Source organism: Arachis ipaensis, chromosome B2 (genome assembly GCF_059453495.1).
Source record: "Arachis ipaensis isolate K30076 ecotype BB chromosome B2, ASM5945349v1, whole genome shotgun sequence".
NCBI lineage: Eukaryota > Viridiplantae > Streptophyta > Magnoliopsida > Fabales > Fabaceae > Arachis > Arachis ipaensis.
Genome location: NC_142437.1, coordinates 6,076,435 through 6,100,837, shown reverse-complemented (window position 1 = coordinate 6,100,837; position 24,403 = coordinate 6,076,435). Strand labels below are relative to the sequence as shown.

The 24,403-nt window shown below is 27.2% G+C and overlaps 1 protein-coding gene and 1 long non-coding RNA gene across 2 annotated transcripts; both read right to left on the bottom strand.

The window, feature by feature from the left end:
• Nucleotides 1–1,860: 1,860 nt before the first annotated feature.
• LOC107626688 (CBL-interacting serine/threonine-protein kinase 9-like) lies at nucleotides 1,861–12,785 on the bottom strand. Its single transcript, XM_088504819.1, has 15 exons — nucleotides 12,553–12,785; nucleotides 11,987–12,049; nucleotides 11,081–11,152; nucleotides 10,416–10,523; nucleotides 9,669–9,743; nucleotides 8,802–8,855; nucleotides 8,251–8,376; nucleotides 7,542–7,631; nucleotides 6,883–7,005; nucleotides 6,181–6,291; nucleotides 4,860–4,976; nucleotides 4,290–4,346; nucleotides 2,959–3,033; nucleotides 2,056–2,132; nucleotides 1,861–1,963 (listed from the first exon to the last, which is right to left on the bottom strand). Exons 1-14 carry the CDS (start codon nucleotides 12,562–12,564, stop codon nucleotides 2,058–2,060), a joined length of 1,158 nt encoding a protein of 385 aa, XP_088360945.1. The 5' UTR covers nucleotides 12,565–12,785; the 3' UTR covers nucleotides 1,861–1,963; nucleotides 2,056–2,057.
• A 7,452-nt stretch (nucleotides 12,786–20,237) lies between these two features.
• Nucleotides 20,238–23,459, bottom strand: LOC107628140 (uncharacterized). The gene is made up of 3 exons (XR_015905169.1): nucleotides 22,875–23,459; nucleotides 22,472–22,795; nucleotides 20,238–20,512 (listed from the first exon to the last, which is right to left on the bottom strand). It is a non-coding gene; the product is annotated as an uncharacterized LOC107628140 (long non-coding RNA).
• Nucleotides 23,460–24,403: the final 944 nt, after the last annotated feature.

Sequence of the window (24,403 nt, the reverse complement as noted above, 5' to 3'; positions counted from 1 at the left end):
ATTTTGTGTCCATCTTAACAGAAAGGACACAGAAATACTAACAAAAAAATATAACTTATTTTTTATTTTTTCTTTCATTATTCTTGTTGATTTTTTATAATTATATTTTTTATTATTATATTTTTTTCTCAAATTTTTTGAATGAAAAAAATGAGAATAAATTATATTTTTAAAATTTGTTCTAATTTATCATCAAACAGAATATAAAAATATAAAATTTTGTATCTCTATTTTTTATATTTTATTCTTAGTGTCTTATCTTGTCATTTTCTCAAAAACAAACGCACCCTTACGGTTTTTAAAATCACAATTTCTTTTATTCCTTTAATTCAACTCCCTTTATTTTTATTCCTTTAATTCTAGAGGTTACTGGATGTGGTGTATTGTACACACGCTTGCAATATATAAATGCTATATGCTACAACTACAAACTGATCTAATTAATGAATATCAATATCATTATAAATACAACTAAATATATTTTCAGATGTATCTATGTATGGACTGTGGTTGATAGTTACTTGTTGCTAGCTTCAACCCCATCAACTTCATGATGCGGACGAATAATAAGTTCCAATCAATCACATACACGCCATAATTAATTAGTTAATAATAATAAAATAGTTATTAATAATAGTATATGGTTGCACCACATATTTAGTTACTCTTTAAATTTTTGAGATTCTTCTTTTGCGAGAATATTTTAAATATGAAATTATTTACGTGTCTTTGTATAATAATTTAAATATTATAAAGCAGATAATTGTTTGACAATTAGCTAATTCCTAATTAATAATAAATAAATTAATGACGGAAATTAATTAAGGGTAAACTAAATATTTTAAAATTTGTACGAATCCAAATCAAAGTAAAAAATATACAAAAAACTAAAAAAATAGTGATTTTTTAATTAGAAGAAATAATAAATTTTACTTAAGCTAAAATCTTATTTATCTGTTATAGATAAAGTATTTTTTTTTAATTACAGCAAAACTGCTGCAAAATGAGATAATTTGATAGCTTATTCTAAATACGCCACAAAAATCGCTGTAAAACGGGTATCTAAGTATTTATCTACTCGACATTTTGCAGTGATTATAACAAAATCGCTGCAAAATGAGATCATTTAGTAGCCTACTCCAAATTTTTTATAAGAATCGCTGGCAAATACTATTTAGCAGCGGTTTCAACCGCTGCTAAACAACCGTCGCTATCTACCTTTTTTTGTAGCGAGGAAAGCTGACATTATGTAAGAAAAAAAATTCTTACCATACTGCTAATGCTAATTAATTTATAAGAGTAACAATACACTTGTGTATACATAGAGATCAATTAATATTTTAGAATTAAATTGTAACAATTTTTAGATAGTATGAAATAAATACATTTAATTTAATCAATATAAATTTATCATAAACTTTTTCACAGTAATTTATTTTATTTTTTAATATAATCCATCCACAACACGGCTTTATGAGTTATGACGGCATCGAGTAGACAATGATTGATTTTAACTTTTAACGTTTAATAAGAATGATATAATCCTTTAAAAATAAGGAATGTAGATTAAAGCTCTAATGAAAAAATACCATAAACAATAAAAAAAATTAATAATTTTAAAATTTGTAGATTAAAATTAAAATTTTGAAATTAACAAATAGAATACACAAATAAATATGGACACCTTCACTAAAAGTATAGGTATTGGGAGAAATTCCCAAAAATATTTACAGTTAAATCGTTTCAAAAATAAATACAAAGAATTATCAAGCTAATAAATCCCGTTATCTTTTTTTTTTTTTGAAAAAAAAAATTACTTAAAGCTAATGACTTAAGCTCAGGAGATATCTTGGAGAGAATGCAGATCCAAAAATGATGCACCAATTTATTTTCAGAATTCTCCCAATTTAACGCATACTCTCCCAAGAACCGGGTTAATTTCATATCTACATATATATAACACCTGCGGCACATTAACACATGAATTAATAAATTAGAAACACCAAATTTTTTTCCCATTTTTAAGGAAAAAGAATATATCATAGAAGTGCATACCTTCATTCTTCGTCAATTTTGTTCTCTTCAGAATGCCACACTATGTCTTGCAACCCTGATGAAAAGCTTTTGTAGAACTGCTTATATGTAAATCAACATTGAGTAAAGTCACCAACTTAATCATTAATTTATATCCTAGTGAATTAATTTTTCAAGATATCAAAAAAGCTGAAAGGGGCGATTTAGTTAAAGAATAATAAATAAATAATTTTTAATTAGTCAATATTATTATATTAGTCTATTTTTCATTGTAATTTTTTTATTTTTTTAGAATTTAGTGTTTAAAATTAAAATTTAGAGTTTAAAATTTACAATTAAAAATTTAAAATTTAGAATAAAATATAATTTTAAAAAGATATATTCTCATTAACTGAAAAATTTTAGATAAAACAACAAATAGTCCCAAAACTTTTATCACGAAAACAAATAAGTTCTCAATGGGGGACAGAGCCTCATGCAACATGCAACAAAAGGGGGTAATCGGCCCCAAACTTCAAAATTTTTTTTTATAAATTGTGTATAAATTTTAGTTTGGTATTTTTAAAAAATTTATTTTTCTCTTTTTTTATTGTGAAATTAATTTTTAGCCTCTCTCTAAAATTTAACTTAGCTCTTTTCCTGTCTTCGACTAATTGAAAATGCAAAAATGTCCTTCACTTTTTAAAAAGTGAAACATTTAAATTCTTTTGAAAAATTTATTTGACTTTAGATATTTTAAATTAAAGAACTTAAATATCTCATATTTTAAAACGTGAGAGACATTTCTATATTTTTAATTAGTAAAAAATTTATGTATTTTTGAATTATAAAATTAGGGACTTATCTATTTTTTTTTTCTCAAAATTCTATCTCTAATTAAACTCTTATTTAATTTTGAAACAGAGAATAGTGTTAAACACATGCCTTGTGAAACTCCAACGTATCTCCCCCTGTTTTTCGCAATTCCACCACGTGCAAGGAGGGTGCTACCTCGAAAACCTGTAGCCATAGGCAATAATTTTTTTATGCAAAAATATTAAGTACACATTAAAAATAAAGGTTTAGAAAACTCTTATTTAACATTTATTTCAAACAATTTAGTTGTTAAGTGGTTGAATAATTAAGGTCATGATTTTAAATTGCGCTTTCAATCATAATATTATTGCAGTTGTGACAACCTCGGCGATAGTATATCTTTTATTGCAACTATTTATAGGATAAAAGAATTATGCTACGTGTATATATAAAAAAATTAGTCATTAAATTATTTCTTCGTATAAAAAAATATATTAAAATATAAAAATATAAAATAATATATATTTATATATAAATATATAATAATTAATTTTTAGTATATATATAGTATTTTTGAACTAAAAAAAAAAAAACTAAAATAAAAGAGTACAATGAAATCCAAAATATAACTAACCAATTTTCAAGTTAGGAACACAACTTTGTCAATGCCGTTAGAAAAAGGGAGGCAGAATCCTTGCCTCAAAAAATTAGGGTTTGTATGGTTTATGTTTTAGTTTTTTATTTTTTGTTTGGTTTAATTACTCTGTTGGTCTTTATAGTTTTACGAAATTTTCAATTAGGTCTCTATATTTTTTTTTCCTTTTAATTGAGTCCTTGCACTAACTTTTTTTTTTAATTGGGTCTCTACACTTTTTTTCTTTTTATTTAGGTCTTTATACCAATTCTTTTTTTTTAGTTGGGTCCCTATAAAATTAAGCCAATTACTACTAAGAGGGACTTAATTGAAAAAAAAAATTAGTGCAGGGACCCAATTAAAAAGAAAAAAAAAGTATAGGGACCTAATTAAAAATTTCATGAAACTATAGGGACCAACAGAGTAATTAAACCTTTTTGTTTTTAGGATTTATAAAAAAAATAATTAAAATATTTTTTTTTGTTTTTCTTTCTTATTTTCTTTTTTTACAAAATTTTAAAAACTGAAAATACTAAAAATAAAAATAAAAACACAACCCAAAGTCCCAAACACACTTTTAGAGTGTGTTTTCTATTTTCAGAATTTTATGAAAAAAATAAAAAATAAACTCCAAAAAATATAATTTTATTATTTTAATTATTCTTTTGTTTTTTCATAATTTTTTAAAAAAAATAAAAATACAAATTAAACTAAACGTACCGTTACATTTCTTAATGCATCAAGCTAATTAATTTTTCTCTAGAAAAATAATGTGATTTATTCTCATATATTAAAAAGATTTCAAAATTCAAACCATGCAATATACCTCAGTAGCCACTGAAAGGTGCCCCTTCCTTCCACTCTTATCACCTTGCAACTTCATCTGCAAATTGATGTTAGGTTATTAGAATATTATTTGACATTTTGCACAATTCGACCAATTTGATAATTGAGATAATTAAGTATACATATAATTGTATTTCTTTTTATCCTCCTAAAATTTGTGGACAATAAAGATACAGAAGATATTAAACCAATTTTACGATGATATTGTTTATTTTTATTTAATTTTTACTATTTTATTATCTTATTATACAATAATTATCTTATACTTTGTCATAAAAAAATTTTAGTGATAATTATAATAATTGTCAGAAAAAAAATCTTTTTTAATGGTCATAAAAATCTATTACTTGTCATTATAATATAATGATAATAATAACAAATATATAATTATTACTAAAAAGTAATTAACTAAAAGAAATAATGGTGTTTTTTTAGTGTTACAGGAACTATCCAAATTCATTCTAAATGTCTGAAATGCTTCTCCTTCTCCACCGAAACTAATACTTAATATTTGTGTGTAATTAGTGTTTAGAGATGCATAATTAATTACCTTATAATTGTGCTTGTGAACATTGAATCCAAGAGGCTTGGCAGCTTCCTCAATTTTAGACATAATTTCATTTGGAGGGCACTGTGAGGTAAAATGTGTTTCTCTCTTCACCATTCCCTGTAATATTCAGTTTAAATAATAAAATTGACAAATAATTAAATATTATACTACTAAAAAAAATTACTTTTAACGGTTATTTATTTTATTTTTAACGATAATAAAAATAATCACTAATATATTTACCGACAAAATTTGACATTAATCGTCCTATATATTTTGTCACTAAAAACTTTTAACGACAATTATACAATTGTTAATAAAAATCTTTTTAGTGGTCACAAAAAATACATAAATACCATTATAACATATAATAATAACAACAAATATATAATTATCACAAAAATATAAAATTAATAAAATATATAATAACCATTATATTATTATATTATTCTCATTAAAAATATTTTCCGTTACAGTGACAATTAGGCATACTTCACAACTTCCTATAGTGTAAAAAGAAAAGAATGAGTTTAATTATTATGTAATGTTAATATTAAAGGTTTTTATATACTAAGATTCAATTAGACACTTCTATATTAGTAATAGTAATTTTCGCCTCAAGTAAACTCCCATTCATAATAAATTTAGGATTTGAAATAACACGTGTGACTCAACTTGCTTTTTGAAATCTTTAAAATGTTAAGTCTCGATGTTAAAAGCCATAAAATTTTAAAATTTAGAAACCAAATTGATGCACACATAAGGATCAAATTGAGCATACAGTTTGTCAAATATAAATAAAAACTATGCCTTTATTATATAGTGGATAATATTTCGGTAAAAAATACAATTTTGGTAAAACATAAAGATTATTTCTTTTAGTTAAAAAAATTATGTTTAATTACTTTGTTAGTCTCTATAGTTTTGCGAAAATTTTAATTAGGTCTCTATACTTTTTTTCTTTTAATTGGTCCCTGCACTAATTTTTTTTCAATTAGGTCCCTCTTAGCAGTAATTGACTTAATTTTATAAGGATCCAACTAAAAAAAATTAGTGCAAAGACTCAAATAAAAGAAAAAAAAAGTATAGAGACCCAATTAAAAAAAATTTTGGTGCATAGACTCAATTAAAAGGAAAAAAAGAACAGAGACCTAATTAAAAATTTTACAAAATTATAGAGACCAACATAATAATTAAACCAAAAATCTATAAATTTTTTTTTATCATGTACTATGTACATGTTCGTTATAAATTTAGTGAAATTTTTCATTTTTCCCTCAATTTTTTTATGTGATCAAATTATATCATTGTTTTTACTTACTAGTGATTTCTCCTCAAACATACTTTCAAGGTTAAAGTTCTTTGATCTTGAAATGAGCTCAAAAGCATTCAGTGAGGCCGGTTTCTCTTTTGTTTCTGTCACCAGATTTTCCTACAAATCAGACAGAATTTTACTTACAATATTTTATGAACAAATCTGCTTATGCACAAATACAAGTTACTTTTGACATAAACACATAGATTAGGAAATCACTTCTTTAAATCCGATGTAAAAACTAATTTATCTAATAAAGTAAAAAAAATGAATAATTTTTAAATTTTTCTATTTAAAATATATAAAAATAAATAAATCTTTCGAAAGAACTTAGATGTCTTACATTTTAGAAGTCGGTATACACTTTTGTATTTTCAATTAATCGATAATTTATTTGTTTCAAGATAAAAGATTGAACTATTTATCGTTTTTTCTATAGTAAAAATTTGAAGACCAATTTAATGATTAAAATTTTTTAAGAATTAAAATATCCAAATAAAAAATTTTTAAGAATTAATTTAGGATATTACTAAAAAAATATTAAAACATTCTTGAGCTAGTCAAAACACTTATAATATTAGATAAAAGGTTTGAATAAAAAATTTCCTACATTCATAACCGGAAGAAATATACATTTTAATTTTTAACTATATACATGGTTTTTTTTTTAAAAAAGAAAGAAAAAAAAAGGGGGGAGAAAAAAATTACCCTAGAATCATCAAAAGCAGCAGTCACATCGTCTGTATTTATATCTTCTTCCTCTTTAAATATTGGTGGCTTGTATCCTTTTCTAAACCATTCATCTTGTAATATCTCTGAAATTTTTATCCTCTGCAAAAAGCAGCTCCTTACATTAGAAGGAAAAATAAGTATAAACATAGAACATAAAATTCTTTTACCACATTAGAATTACAAAAATCGATAACCAACATGATGGGTATATTATATATAATTAACAAGTTAACAACTAAGAGAATCAAGCATATAAAAATATTAATAATATAATAAGTAACTTTAACTTCTAATAAACAATTTCTTAATAAATAAAATTATAACTATAAGACTCTAAAAAATTAATTAGCAATCCTTGAAAAGTTGGAGTATTGGACTTTAAGTCCTTGACAGAATGGACACAAAATAAACTAATTAAATGATAATTTTTTTCTAAGAACATGTAAATTTATTATTGTGATTTTTGGGAATTTACTTGGTATTTTTTATAAAAAAAATTATTAATCCATTAAAAATTATTTAAATTTTTTTTGTTGCTTTTATTTTCTGTAAAAATTTATAAATCTATCACAAAATTCTTTAAAAATCTAGTTATCTAATTATTCTAAAAATAAAAGAACTAATTTAAGACTTACTGTGAGAGGATTTGGATCAAGAATGCGAGTTAGTAGTTTCTTTGCCTCCTTCGAAAACCACGGTGGAAAAACATATTCAGCCTTTTCAATCTGAAACAAATATACAAAATTGAGATGCTCTTTTTTTTTTTTTCTGATAAATGAAGAAATGATTGAAGTTCAAAGGATAAGCAATACAAATGATCAATTCCATGAGGCTTAATTAACATTACTTGGCTCAAATATGTAGATAAATAACATATATATTTATACATAAATACATAATAATTAAATTAATAACTATTTTTTGTGTATATATACCATCTTTTATTAAAAAATAATAATAATAAAAGACATACATGGCAAAAAAAAAAAAAGATTTCTATCTTGTAAAATCATAGGACAAAGAACAAAAAAATCATACTTATTTGACTCAATTATAATAGATACTTGTTTTGAATCAATTTACTTAGTTTGAAAAAATGTTTTTTTTTTATTTTTAGTATTTTTTTATTTTTTAAATATTTTGGCAAAAAATGAAAAAAAATAACATCTTACTTTCTATCCATATTTTCTATTTTTTTTTCTACAAAAATATAAAAAACAATATGAATAAATAATAAAAACAAAAACAAAAACCAACTCGCCCTTAAATCTCCATATATTGGCCCTATAATGAAATAACATGCATAAAGAAACTTCAATATGATATGATAGACATAGTACTTACTTTTCTGAAAAGTGCAATTTGATTTGGTTCATCAAAAGGCAAGTATCCAGCCATGAGTACAAAGAGAATGACTCCACAAGACCATATATCAGATGCAGAACCATCATAACCTCCATTATGGATCACCTAATATGGGTATAAATGTAATTCACTCTATATATTTATATAGTGCATTCTAATATAATGGACTTACATATTTAATATAGACACTTGATTACAATTTTTCAACCAAATAGATATAATTAGAAATATTTATATAATAAAATTAGTCGTATATTACTTGTCCCATTAGTAAAATTAACTAATTTTTAAATTTATTATTTAAAAAAATTATTTAAATACATAAATTAGATTGAATAAATGTATATATAAAATTCTTTATATTATAAGTGTATTAAAATTAAATTATTATGCGAATTTAGTTACAATTTTTTTATATAATATATATGAAAATTTAATTATAATTTTTAAAATCTAATTGAAAATTGAATAAATTTATATGAGTCTACAGAAGTAATTAAATTGTAGGTATAAGCACACAAAATAGGTACCTCAGGTGCAACATAATTAGGGGTTCCGCAGGTAGTGTGCAGAAGTTTATCCTCCTACAACAAATAACCAATAATTTAAGATAATTAGGACACATTATAAGCAAGATCTTGTTTGGTTATTGAGACATGAACATAAATACTTATAAATAGGGGTGTTTGTTTATCGAATTAGATTAGATATAGTCAAAATATAAATTCAATCCACACTAAATTTATTGTATTAGATCGGATTCTATATTTATAATTTTTATATTTGGATTAGATATCAAATATATCTGTAAAATAAAAATATATTAAAATATTTTTTTTATAAAAAAATAATAAAACCTCTTTTTTCATTCTAATAAATTTTTTTCAAATTTTTAAATATATTTATTCTAAAATATTATTAAACTAATTTTTTAAATAACAAAAAATAATATAACATATATGAGTAATAATAATTATTAATTAAAATAAAACATAAAGATTACTTATTTATTTATTATTTAGTGTGGATCTACTGATATGTGGATTAGAATTGCGGATATAGATGTGAGATCTGCGATCCGATTCGATTCGATTAGAGAGTGGACCTGATCTTATTTTTCTGTGGATTGGATCATATGCGTAAATTAAAAATTAGATACAGATAAATAATGTGAATTTGTGGATATGGTTAAATTTATGGAAACACTCCTATGTACAAAGTTAGAGAATTTATTTTTTATATATATTTTCTGTATTTTGTTCATTTATAAAAGTAGAAACAAAGATGTATGGTTCTATCTCTCTTTCTTGAAAATAAGATTTAAACCCAATTATAAATTTTTGGCAGGTGCAATAATAAAGTAAAATTTCATAACATCCATAAAAACATTATCTTACTCGCTGTACGAATGTGCTCAATCCGAAATCTGAAACTTTAAGAATATCTTTTTTGTCCAGAAGAAGATTTTCAGGCTGCAAAATACATTGAACATGAGTGTTTCTTATTTATTTATTTATTTTTTAAGTACATACAATTGGCTAAATTTGATTCCTACTCATACTCACATCATTGTTAAATGTACTTCTTTCTGTTTTTTAAAAAACACTAATTATTAAGAAGCTATCCTGTTTAATTTTTTCCAAAAAATTGAAATATTTTTCTATTATTTATGAAATTTATACAAATATATAAAATTATTGATATTTTCAGCGGGGAAAAAAGAAAATTGCTGAAACAAAACCCCCTCAGAGTATGTTTGGATAGAGAATTTTAAAAATATTTTGGAATTTAACTTAAAAAGTAATTAAATTAAATCAGTTGCATTAATTTAAAAATTTTTAGTTTGGATACACATCCAAATACCAATATAAGAGGAAACAAAAAAAAAAGGAAAAATATATTTGTATCTTTCTTTTCTAATGAAAAAAATTGTAAATTCTATCTCATTAAAGAGGATTTGAATTTTCCTTTTCTTACTATCAAAATACCTTGTTAAATTTCCCAAAAAAAATTTAAAACGACTTTATATAAATAATTAAATATCAAACAAAATTATTTAAGAAAGGACATTTTAATAATACTCTCAGTCTATTAATTCAACTACAAGGTGGGAAAAAAAATACTAATGTAGTTAGGGTATATACCTTCAAATCTCTATGATAAACTCCTCTACTGTGGCAATAATCAACTGCATTGATTAATTGATGAAAATAGCTTCTTGCTTCATTTTCTTCTAGTCTCCCTTTTCTGGCCTAGATAATCAAATTAAGATTTAACAGAGGAATTATTTCTATGGATTTTCATGCAAGATCCATGTAAAAAGTAAAAACATCAATGTTAACAAGCTAAAAGAAATGCTATCTTTGAAACTTTTGTTGTTTCAATATTTTGAATTTTTTTGTCGGTATTTATAGTTTTACCGAATTTTTAATTAGGTCCATCTTTATAGGTTTTTTTTTTCAATTGAGTCTCTATAGAAGATTTTGTAACTAAATTACAAAAATATTAGAATTAATAAAATATTTTGTGAAACAACATGGAATATTCAGTCGAATGTTAGTCATATTCGTTTTATTTAAAAGAATATTCCGTTAATTTTAACATTTTTATTACGGTAGGGATTTAATTACAAAATTTGATATAGTATAAAAATCTAATTGAAAAAAAAAATATATAAAGACTTAATTAAAAATTTAGTAAAATTATAAAGATTGATGAAGTAATTAAACTTTATTTTTATAAATAATATAATTTTTTCATTACTTTAATTTTATATATTTTTTATTACTTTGATTTTATAGAAACTTACAATTTTGTCAAATAGTTCTCCTCCCTTGATCAACTCTAAGACAATGTAAATCTTTGTTTTGCTTGCCATCACCTATGCTTAAACAGAGACCACATATATTGACTTAGAATAATATATTTAGTAATATTATATGATCCAATTTGTTAAGATACAAGGAAATGGAATAGCATACACACCATTTTAAGATGTCATGTATATGGTGAAATGCAAGAATAATACTACGGTGAAAAATGGAGTTTGGTAAAGAGTGAAGATTGAATTTTTTATAATAAAAATAAAATAAAATAATAAAGAAATTATGTGTAATATATACTTTTCTAAAAGAATTTTAAACCGGTTAGCAGTGATCCAACCTGAATTCAACTATGAAATGCTGCACATAAGACTTATAAAGACTTCTTTTTAACCTGAAGTAAGCTATATAAGACTTGTCACTTGTGGAATTGGCGATTTTAAAATTAGAGAAACCGATAAATAGCTCATTGACTTTTTATTTTGAAGACAAATAAATTTAATAATAAAATATAATCTTACATAATTATTTTATTATTATCGAATCAATCAATTGAATTAATAATTTAATATTTTGACGGGGTCAGTTACTATTACTGATTTGTTTTTAGTGATTATGATTTAATGATTTATAGTACAGACAACATAAAAATAGGTCATAAATAATAGACAATTACAAATTTATACATTAAGACACCATAAAAAATAATTTAGATAAAAAAATATACACTAAATAATAGACACCATACAATTCATTTTAAGACATAAACAGGGCATCAAGCCCCAGTTGAAAAGACTACTTTTAGTTTCTGGCTTTCTGCAATATTTGTTCAAAATGCACACTTTCTGTTATTCTTGTAAAGAAGATTCAAGTAAAACTGCATTGGTACATACCTCATAAATTTTGATCACGTTTGGATGTTGGACCATCTTCATCGTAGAGATTTCCTTCTTCAGCTGCCAAAAGAAATAATAATAATAATAATAATAATAATAATAATAATAATAATAATAATAATAATAATAATAATAATAATCAAAAGTATATATTGAAAGAAAATCCCTGCTCCTACAAAGAATGTAATACCTTACAAGTTATTCTGATAATGTTCAATCTTTTAAAATATACTTCTCAAATTTTTGTTTTTAACACGACTTATTGATTTGACATGTTAATTACATGTTACTCTCTGTTAATTATATGAACGAAGAAGACAAATAAATTTTTATTTTTTGTTATAAAGAGAATTAAATTCCTTATTGAATTTAATTACAGAAATACATTGATTTTTTTAGCGACAATTCGAATTCAGTACAAAAAGATCTATGTATCTCTTATTTACAAAGTTCAGATGTTATAAATGTTGTATCTAATAATATATAACTATTTACCTAATTCTATTTAACTGATCAAATTTTTGGATAAATAATTTCATAATATAACGCGCAAGGTTTCTTACCTGTTCCATCATCCTAGGGTGTTTCACAATCTGATTTTTGACGAGGATCTTAATGGCAGCACTTTGGCCATTATCAACGTTTCTTGCAATTTTGACCTTCGCAAAGCTTCCCTCGCCAATAGTCCTTCCAAGTTCATACTTGCCAACACGGGTGCGAGACTTCGTTGTTGCTGTCGCTGTCGTTGTCTTTGTAATTTTTGTTGTTTCCGTTCCTCTACCCTTCTTCTTGGAGATCATTATTGATTTTTTTTTTCTTTTTCTTCAAGAAAAATATTCAGGTTTTCGGTTCATGAATATATGCAAGCTCAAAAAGCCAAAATTGTTGTAAGATGAATAGAGAATAGTGAAAAAATGATTTGACCAAAAAAAGTATAAAACTAATAATAGTTATTAATATTTTTAAAACATACATTAAATATGTTATAAGAACATGTATATATCATGTTATTATAAAGGTGGCTCAATCTGAATCAGGCTGCTGGCGGAGGCTCAACAGGCTTCGGTAGCGGTGGCTAGACCGGCGGGCAGCGGCAATAGTGCAGCCTCTCCTTTCTCTCCTCAACCATGTGTTCTTACACTTCCTTTTTTTTTTTTTCTAAATTTTTTGTTTGTTTGTTTGTTTTCTTCTTTTTTTTATTTTTTATATACCGATTTAGATTTGTCTAACAATATGAAAAACCACCTATTACAACTATTCATATTTCAATATACCATATTAAATTTTTTTCCCCCAATTACTATATTAAATGAAGGTAAATTACAATAGTAAATAGAAAGAGATTGAGTTAGCATAAAAGTAAAATAATTAATAAAATAATTTTACATCGTTCTTCTTTTATTTATTGTTAACATTTTTTAATTTATGTGTGTACGTGCTCACTACAACAATATAGATTATTTTTGAGGGTTATAATGTGTAAAAGAAAATTAAAATTTGTCAAAAAAATAAATTTTGACACTATTTTAACTATGAAAATATGTTAATAAAAGTTTTGTCAAAAATAGTATTTTTAACATATAAGTGATTGTAAAAAAAATTTAAATCTTATTTTGATAAATATTAACTGTCAAAAATAATTTGTTAGAAAATTTTGAGAACATATTTTCTGTGATACTTATTAATTGTCAAAAATACTATTTATTTTGACACTTATTGACTATAAAATATTCTCAACAAAAAATTTTAACAAAGAATGAGATGAGATCTTGAAACTAAAGAATAACTTGAGATTTTGAAGATAAAGAATGAGTAGTATAATCTTAAACTGAGAGCAGTGTGATGTCAAAATTAACAGAGCCAAAGAAGAAGAAAAATAGTGGAGTAAATTGAAAATAAATGAGTGTCAAAATTGATGAGTAATTTTCTACGGTCAAATTATTCATCAAGAAAACATAAAAAATTTGGCATTTATGATATTTGTCAAAAATATATATTAATTTTGACATTTAATTATGGTGTTAAAAAATAAAGTGTTAAAATAACTCTATTTTCTTGTAGTGTGTGTAATTATAAATGGACAATTATTTTAGATCTAGAAAAAAAAGGATAACTATATATTGAGATTAAAACTTTTATTTGTATACTTTTTCTTTTGAAATTAGTTATAATATTGGATTAGAAGTATAATACCACAACCAGCATATTATTTTATGATCAAGATTAAATTATTATGCTTAAAAAAAAAGAATTTACAATGAAATTGTTATTCCAAAACCGAATCCAAAAAATTGTCACACACACATGGTAGTTCATAGAATATTTATGTTCAATATTACATGTTCAGACTCCAAAATCTCTTAGCACTATTTTTCTCTGAAATTAAAAGCCACTCAAAAAATATTTTGGGTGGAGTAGATATATCCAAATTAAGATATGGAGGAGCTATATACAAAAGTTTTTTAGTCATAAATTTAAGAATGAATATCTATTTTGGTCTTTGAATATTTATTATGAGGATAAAGTACTCTTTGATTATTCACTATCAAAAAACAGTTAATTCCGGACGGAATTACAATTTTATCTTTTTTATTGGCAAATTTTTATTTATTGACAAATTTTTCAACAGATAATAATTTACTAGTAAATTTTTTGTTGTCTATAATTTACTAACAGATTTTCTTTTATTTTTGACAAATTTTTAATTTCATTGGTAATTGCATTACGATTTGGCCAAATTTATCAAGTTTTTTTATGATTTTTTCGTTAGTAATTAGCGTCAAATTTTTTGATGAATTTTTTGATATATTTTTTTGTCTGCAATACTCCCAAAAAAGCATTAATAATTCTCTTTACCGACAAATTTATTTAATTTTTACCGACAGAATACAAAAATTTTTTTTGTCGGTCACAAACTAAACCTATTTTATACAAAACAAATATGAATTAATTATGGCTGATTGTTCAGAAAAAGAAACAAGCTAATCATAACATCAAACTAAGAAAAGAGTAGTATAGATAAACAAAATTGACTTTGTTCCAAGTTTCAACTTTCAACCATTGGAAAAAGATGAAAACCGGGATGCTTTAGAGCCAAAGGCAAAACTCTGGAAAAGAAAAAAAAAAGCAAATTAAAAGAGAAAGTAATTATTTTTTTGTCAAGAAGCTTTGGAAATGTTAGAACCCAGAATCTGCAGGGCTCCTATCACAAAAATATGCAAGTTTAATATAGTGTCAATGATACATTCTAAAACCACCATTCATGTCATAAAAATTTTGAAATTTATTTTTCTCACAAATAGGAATTGATAGAGCTACTAACCCGATTTATTGATTGGAGTTTATTCGGAGAATTTGCTAATCTATCCATCCTTTTGTCTTTTTCATTCCTTCTTCAAGACTTTACTTAATGGGTGAAAGGAGAAGAGGAATTTCATTGGCAAAAAGAAAAACTAGAATTCTGATTTTCTTTCTCTGAAAACTAACTTCCATCAAGTTAGTTATTTTCAAATAACTACTAACAATGTAACACACGAGTGCAGTACATGCTACATTTATTGCACATTGAAGTAGCTACAATGTCAAGAAAAAAAAGGGACAATACTTTCATCCCATAAATAGATAACAATTTTATATATTCAAACATTTGAAAAAAAGATTTAGAGAGAGAGAGAGAGTTGTATTTCTCTTAAATTGCAGCCACCATGAGTCACAACAAAAACACATCATGGTAACTTAACAATGAAGATTTATACCTTTGATCTAAAACAGTAAATATTTAAATATGAGGTTTTGATCTAAGTCAAATCCATTCTTTTACTTTCTCTATCTGTTTGTATTTAACTTGTAACTTTTGTTATTTAGATTATTTTTTTTATCAATAGTAAATATAGCCTTATTTATTGTAATTTTTTTAGTGGGAGTACATAAGGAGTACATACAATATAAAGTATAATAATTCAGCAGATAGGAGAATTTTTTTCATTCTCTTTAACAATGAGAAGAACTTATTTTTCTCTCTCTTAATTCATTTTGGTTCATCAAATCATCAATATCACAGCTTGAATAATTTAGGATATGAGATTTTTTTTAGAAATCTCGAACTTAGCCCAATTCCAAAGCACACATACTGATCCGTTAAAGGTTCGAGATCGGTCTCATCAAACACATTGTAAGCAAAAGCTTCCAAGTTGACAACTGGAAAAAACATGTTTGATATAATATTTCTGAAATCAAGTCTTATGCCAGGACACGTGTGATTGGTGTGATTTCCAATAATGAGGCATTTGCACAATATGCATTAGGGAGGAAAAAAAAAACTGAAAGAAATCTCATGCTCTAAACTATTTAAGTTGTGATGTTGATGGTTTGATGAATTAGAAGGATTAAGAAAGAAAGAAAAATAAGTTTTCTCATTGTTGAAGAGAATGAAAAAAATTTCCATTAAAAGATATTTGTTGAGTTATTACACTTTATATACGTACTCCCTATGTACTCTCATTAAAAAAAAGTAGAATGTTTAGCTTTTTTACTATTGGTGAATAACTGAATATGCAGTATTCAAATATGTTAATGATCTCACATCACTTCTGTTACTACACGTAAGCACGGGGATAGGAGCCAAAGAGCAAAGATAGCATTGTGTACCATGGGGGTCTCTGTTTTCAGGTTGACTATATGTATTGTTACACATTAGACTCTGGTGACCTTTTTCCGCCTTTATACATACACACTCACACTTATAATGTGAATCATGAAATATTATCAAGTCAGTAATGGGTGCCAAATTTGAAACAATTAGTCAGGAATATGTCACATTAATGTCCTTATTTTCATTCATTAGATTTGTTCTTACAAAATGCAGTGAAACTTTGATGTCATTCTTACTCTTCTTACAACAAATAAGTCTATATCTTGGATGGTGTCCGGAACACATATGCAAGCATCGTGCTTGTCCTCTAAAATTACATTGGCAAAAACATCCATGTTGACGAGAAGTAAACACATGTTTGATATAATAAGTTCTTGTAACTTTTGTTATTTAAATTATTTTTTTTATAAATAGTAGATGTAGTCTTATTTGTTGTAATTTTTTTAGTGAGAGTACATAAAGAGTACATAGTATATAAAGTGTAATAATTCAACAGATATCTTTTAAAGGAGATTTTTTTCATTCTCTTCAACAATGAGAAGAACTTATTTTTCTCTCTCTTAATTCATTCTGATTCATCAAACCATCAACATTACAACTTGAACAACTTAGGACATGAGATTTTCTTAAAAAATCTATGGCCTCAGCTGCATTCCAAAGCACATATTGATCCGGAGATCAGCTTTATCAAACACATTGGCAAAAACATCCATGTTGACGAGGAATAAACACATGTTTGATATAATAAGTTCTTCTCATTATTAAAGAAAATGAAAAAAATTCCCTTTAAAAGATATATGAGTTATTACATTTTATATACTATGTACTCCTTATGTACTTCCACTAAAAAAATTAATGTAGGTAACAATTTCACATTGATGTTTCGACCTAGTTACAACTTTTTTATCATGCGCAGCATCGCGGCGGAGGGTGAGATATGGAGGTGGAGCCCGAAGCGGGACAGGGACAAGGCTGAGATAGACGAGGCCAGTTAGCGAGGGCGAGGGTAACGACGACAAGGACAACGACGACATCATGCATGTGGGAACCTCAAAGGTGATATTGAGGCCGTTGACGGCAGCATGGTCGATGATGATGTCGGCACCGATTATGAGAGGAAAGCAACATGACAGCAGTGAGGTAGCAAGTGACTTTAATTTTATCAAAGAAAGGTAATATACATGGATAAAAATGAAGGGATGTAAATTAGGATGACTCATGCTTAAAACATCTTTTTTTTAAGATATTTTTTAATAATTAATATTTAATTTATATAATTAATTAAATCGAACAAATTAATTTGACTAAAAAATCGATGAACCAAATTTTAAATCGATATAAATTAATATTTTTTTTATAAAAAATAACTACAATACCCTTTGATCCGTTGGCTATAAGGTAAAACTATAAATCGAAATCTTATTAAAACTAAATAAACACATCCTGTATGAGGAGTACAGGAAGTACGTGTTAAAATCAAACAACTACATGTCAACCCAAATCTGCACAGGAATCTATTTGCAAATTTCTCTAAACAAGGTCACCTTACACAGTTATTAGGTAAAGCTCCACAAAGTAGTTTTGGAAATACTTGTAAACCGTTCTAAACACAACTTTATAAATATAAGTGAGTCACTAGGTCACGTTATTCATCTTCATATTTATCTCTTATTCTTACTAACTTGAGCGTTGGAGTGTCTTTGTAGGTGCCCACCACCCCGCCGTTCTTGGAGAAAACCGACGTATCATTCTTCTTGTCAAAGAAAAAGCGAGTCCGAGCATAAAAAAACGCGCTATACTTTGGAGTCGGTCACTCACACAAGAACACCCTTATTATATATGAGGAGAGGGTATTGTTTTGTGTAACAAAGAAAAGATGTCAATGGAAGGTGTTAAGAGGAGATAATGCGTTGTTCTTATTATATATGAGGAGAGGGTATTGTTTTGTGTAACAAAGAAAAGATGTCAATGGAAGGTGTTAAGAGGAGATAATGCGTTTGATGTGAATAATTTCAATTATAATGAGTGTTAATTTCTTTAGAAAAATGAGATATGAATATTTGGTTTGGCATTTATTATTGAAAGTTTATGAACTTTTTAAAAAGTAAAAGTCTAATCATATTTATAAAATTCGGTCAAACTGTGATTAATTATTTTGTATTTATGCTATTTTCTTGATGTGCTGTTGTATCCATTGATGATATTCTTGACTTTGGTTATCTGACAAATTTTGGGAGTGCTAGCTCTATGTCGTGGCTCAGACGAGCAAGAGGTACCTCAATGGACTCCAATACTCAATACTTAAGCAAGGGAACCAGTAGAGGGTGGGTATTTATAGGGAACTTGGAGGTTGGATCTTTGGGACTTTCTGTTGTAATTATATGTAAGCATGGAAAATTGTCAACTTATATGCTTGCATATACTCAATATTTGTTTTGATATATGACACTAAAAAAGTTGCCGTTTTCAAATTCCTTTAGCAATTTCTTTCATCCTCAAAATGTGGTTCATTATCAAAAAGGGAAAAATTGTATTTATATTTATGCATGAACTTAAATATATGCATTAATTTATTTTTTATTTTTTAAGTTGGGTGTTGAAATTGCTCGTTGATGCTAAACTCTTTGTGAATATATTATTCTCATAATTTCGTCTGTGTCAGTGTGTAAATATATTCCTCCATATTCCTCACCAATTTGTATGCCTCTGATCTCGTAGCTATAGTTAGTTTTTGTCGCAAATTAGTAGGTAGAACGTACAAGATTTCATGACATATGTATTAAGGAGAGTAGTTTAGTCTTTTCTTTTATCTTAGAGATACGACTGATAGAGCAATAAATATGCATATATTTTGGTAAATGTGAATGTTGTTTTTTAACAATAAAAACAACAGAGTCTTGTTTTATTAAGTGACTTATACTTATAAATCAGAATCCAAGTGAAATAATAAAGGTAACTTATATTTAGTTAGAGAGAATCTCAATTATAATAGAATCATTTGAATATATTCAGGAACAGTTATCACAAAATTAGGCTGACATTCTTAACAATTTCGGAATACTAGACTTGTTAAATAACTGCTTATAACACATCTCTATAAATACAAAACTTTAACTACTTGAAAGGTACGATATTCACTCTAAATAACGTATACCTCATCTTATACTTTTTCACTAGTTAATAATCTTATACAAAACTCTAACGTTCTCAAAACTCGCGACTCGCGTTATTTATGACTCGCATATCGTCTATGATAACCCATTGGTACTTTCATATACATAATTTACTAGTGTTAAGCCGGCCAAACTTAATACCAGGAATTATACAATGCAAGACTAATGGAGTTAATCAATAAACCGTCATGTGCATAAAGTTCTAATTCTCGTTATCTGAACGAGACCTATTACATGACAAACGCTCAGCGTATGCAATTGAAGTATAGTCGGTCCATTCCTCATGCTCTACAGGAAAGACCGCTCTGATACCATAATATAACACCTTAACTATCAGAATGTCACGCTTCCGGCTACGCCACTCTGATAATTCGAGTGTTACGACGACTCTTATAATATTTAATACTGAAATATGAGCCTGTTTAAAACTTAAATCGTATAACCGCTCAAAGGATTTTTTTAACAAGTAACATACATCCATACGAATATCAATACTTACAAAGGATACATATAAATATATATACATAAAATTAATTTTACAAACATTACATAATCAAATTCCTATCCCTCTTATAAAAACTTGTAAGAATAAAGGCGAGGGAAAAAAAGTAACTAATACAACACAACATAGCATTTAAACAGAAACGAATTAACTAAGATCTTCCGAACTTCGTCGTCCATAACCTAAAAAGAAAAGACCTGTAGGGGAGTGAGAACATCATCATCGAAAGGGTTCTCACTATAGGATTACAGAATTGCTATAAAAAGATATGAAAATAAAACTGTTTTTAAAGTACAATGATTAATAACCGCCTTATGCTTCTTTTCAAAAGCCAAAGATTTAATATTCAAAATGCGAAATCCTTTCTAAAAGAAAAAGCTATTAATTTCTCAGAAATCCAAAAGCCTTCTTAAAAGTTTTTTTTAGACAGCAGGAATGACCAAACTGTTCCAAGCATAGGTTCATTAAGTCTATGCTGAACCAGTTTAGTTTTTCATACTTTTCTAAACCAAAAACACACACCAAGCACGGCCTTCGACACATCTCATAACCAATCACGACCCTAGGCCCAAACAATTCAAACAACAGTCAATCCAACCAATTTTCAGTCACAAACACAAGTAGGAATATTTAAGCACAATCAAGCAATTACATCAAATAGAGCAATTAGCAATTAGACATAATTATACACATAGGCAAACCAATTACAATATACACACCCAAACAATGTCACATAGATGCATATGATGAATGCCTGCCCTATGGCTGATGAGTCTCATCTGTCAGTTATCAAGCCAACTCGACAAGTCCGGTTTGCTAAACCCTTGGATTGTCCCCCGACGCGCATCCCCATGAGTCTATGCATAGCTTTTTCTAATATATATATCAAATCGCTCAATGGGGGTACCATTCCCGGAAATTTATAAGTGCCCGGTCACCCTTACGTTGTAGGGTCAACAGAGTATCGAGTCTCAATCTGAAACACGTGGTGGCAAGCCACGGTACTTTACCCAAGGAAACTCGTATCTCAGATAAAAGAAGTGCAAATGCCACATATTCATTTATTCATCATCATTTCCGCACTTCATTACAATTCATATCAAATCAATTATCATTCAAGCCACAAGTCACTTTTTTCTTTAAAACCAGAAAAACAAACTCATTTTTGTTTCAAAATTCAGAATCCTCATATCTCAATTGTTCCAAATTCATATTCCATTTTTCTTTTAAAATCAATCCTCTTTAAAAAGACACAAATCTTTTGCTTTTTAAATCATCCGTTAAACTATTTTAAATTAGAGTTGTCAATTAATAACCTTGGCAAAGACTCAAGACTCTATGGAAGAATAGCCTACATCGTTTCTTAAATTCTTTAGAAATCTCTAAAATCATAGTTACTTAATTTGAAGTCAATTGAGATAGAGACTTAAAACAAAAACCAAAACATGTTTAAAATACTAAGTTCCAAATCAATTCCATTTCATTCTTAAACCGGTAACCTTCCCAAAGGCCCGGAATTGTTTAATCTTGCTAAATCAAAATTTAAAAAGTACTTTAAAAGAAAAACGAACTTAATTACTCAAGGTTCAATTTCTTCTAAAATTCACTAAAAATTCTCCCAAAAGTACTTCTTTAGTAAAACTTTAAAACAGAGGTTCTTTCATATTTAAATCAATCTTAAACATAAACTTCCTGTAAACAGATTAAATTCGAAATATCTATTTCTTAATAAATCAAGAACCAAGCAATGGAACCTCTCAAATTCATTCTTTTTCTAAATCATATTTTAAAACAGAATCTTAATTTTCATAAAAATTTGGCAGCATCTCCCCTAAAACTTGGACTTTGCCACCCTTTTCGGGTCCCAACCAACCCTTTCCGCAACCCCTTTCTAATGGGTTCAAGACCAAATCAATTTCCAATAAGACCGAATTCAAACTTTCAAATATTAAAGATCATTTCAAATCAAAACAATCAGAAACCTCCATTTAACGAAATCAGACATTATTTCAATTCAACAGACAACCATATTCATCCAAGACAAATCAGATCATGCATAAGACTTACATAATCACCAGAGATACATTTAGCAAGTCATATCTATTTAAAACAATTCCAATTTAAAATAAATTAGTTTGTATAAAAAAAACCCCTACCTCGATTACGATTTAACCACGCGACAGAAACTCTTTTTCACGCGACAGAAACTCTTTTTCTCACAGCCCTCAACAACACAGCCTCAACCACAGCAACTTTAATCATGGCAAGCAAGAACCGAACTCAAACCTAAAGCATTAACTTTGCAAGGACCTTAGAAACATATCACAGAATAGTGACTAAAAGAAATCGGAACAGGGAAAGGCTTACTGAACCTACGAGTATCCGAGAAAACGGAACGGCGGCGACTCCGTTGACGACGCGGCAGCTTGATGTCGCATGCACGGCTACTGAACTCAGCATGCAAGAACCACAACTCAGCCCTACATTAACATCATCTCAGTTACTCTAATAGGCTGACAGAAAACTGATTTCAAAGGTTTCAGAGACGATAACGCTTACCAAGAAGACAGTGGCTCCACCGGCGGTTTCTGACGGTCAGAACGGCGACGCAAAGCTTCGACGGTGACTGGGCAGTGATGAACGGCGGCGCAACAGCCACCCAGACGCGACGACGGCGAGCCCAGCAATACGATGGCGACGGCAACTCCGCGACGCCCCCTTTCGCGCATCTTCACCCTCCCCTGTTCGCGATTCCAACGGCGGCAGCATGAACGGGTTCGGCGGCAGAGATCCGATGAAGCTGGCGGCGATGACGCGATGGTGGCGGCGAGGCGTGGTGCAGTGGCAGTGCGGCTCCTCTTCAGTGACGATGACCACTCCTCTCTCTCAAGGTCGCGCTCTATCTCCCTCTCCTCTAGTCTCGCGACGGCGTGGCGTCAGCGGCGGCGAGGCCCACCAGCTCCGGTGCGTCTCCCTCCTCTTCTCTTCTCCCCTATCACGACTCCCTCTTCTCCTCCTCTCCTTCTCCGCAGCCCCCTCCCCTTTTCCCCTTTATTCTTTCATTTCTTCCTTCTTTCTTCTTTCTAAGTTGCTGTGTTATTGTTTGCGTGTTTAGTGGGTGTGTGCCTGTGTGACCGTGAGTGAGGGGGGTGTGAGAGAGTGAGTGTCACGTGTGCGGGATGGGGGTGTTATTTAGTTAGGATTTGAGGTAGATTAGGAAATTTTAATAAAGATAGGGGTAATAATGTAATTTTATAAAATAAATAAAAAAGATAAAATAATAATTAAAAACCAAATTAAGTATAAAGTATCTATTTTTAAAAATATCTTTTAATTATTAATCTGTAAATTATTTTTAATTAAATACTAATTTAATAAAAATTAGAGATAAGTAAATTAATTCTCTTTTATTTATAAAATAAGGTTAAAAATTTATATATTAAAATTAAGGCATATAAAATACTCATTATTTTTAAATTATAAGAACTCTAAATAATAAATAAGAGTTTACTCAATTTTTATATAAAAATATCTAAAATATAGTCTTAAATAAATATAATACATCATAATAATTTATTAATAACTTTTAAAAATTTAGGGTCTTACATAAATAACTTCTAAAAATTTTTATATCTATTTTTGAAATATTTTTTATTCTTAATTTTTAAATTATTTTATGAAATTTATAATTTAAAAAATAAAATATAAAAATTAATTTTTTAAAACAATAGAAAAGTAGCTGAACAGACACTACTGTGTCTGTTGAGCCGCTAGTAAAAAATAACTACAATATTTTTATATAAAAAATGATTAAAATACTCATTATATATACATAATAAGATTATTTTAGTCATTTTCTATAAAAAAATATTAATTTAGACTGATTCAAGATTTAGTTCATTGATATTTTGGCCAAATTAATTTATTTGATCTAATTTTAACAAAAATAACACAATTTAATCAATTATGTATATTAAATTTTAATTACTAAAAAACATCTTTATGTTTTAAATGTCTGAGTGGCTTCCAACTAAGATTGTTATTTTCTGCTATATAATATATAAAATAAGATGTTTAACTACTTTTAA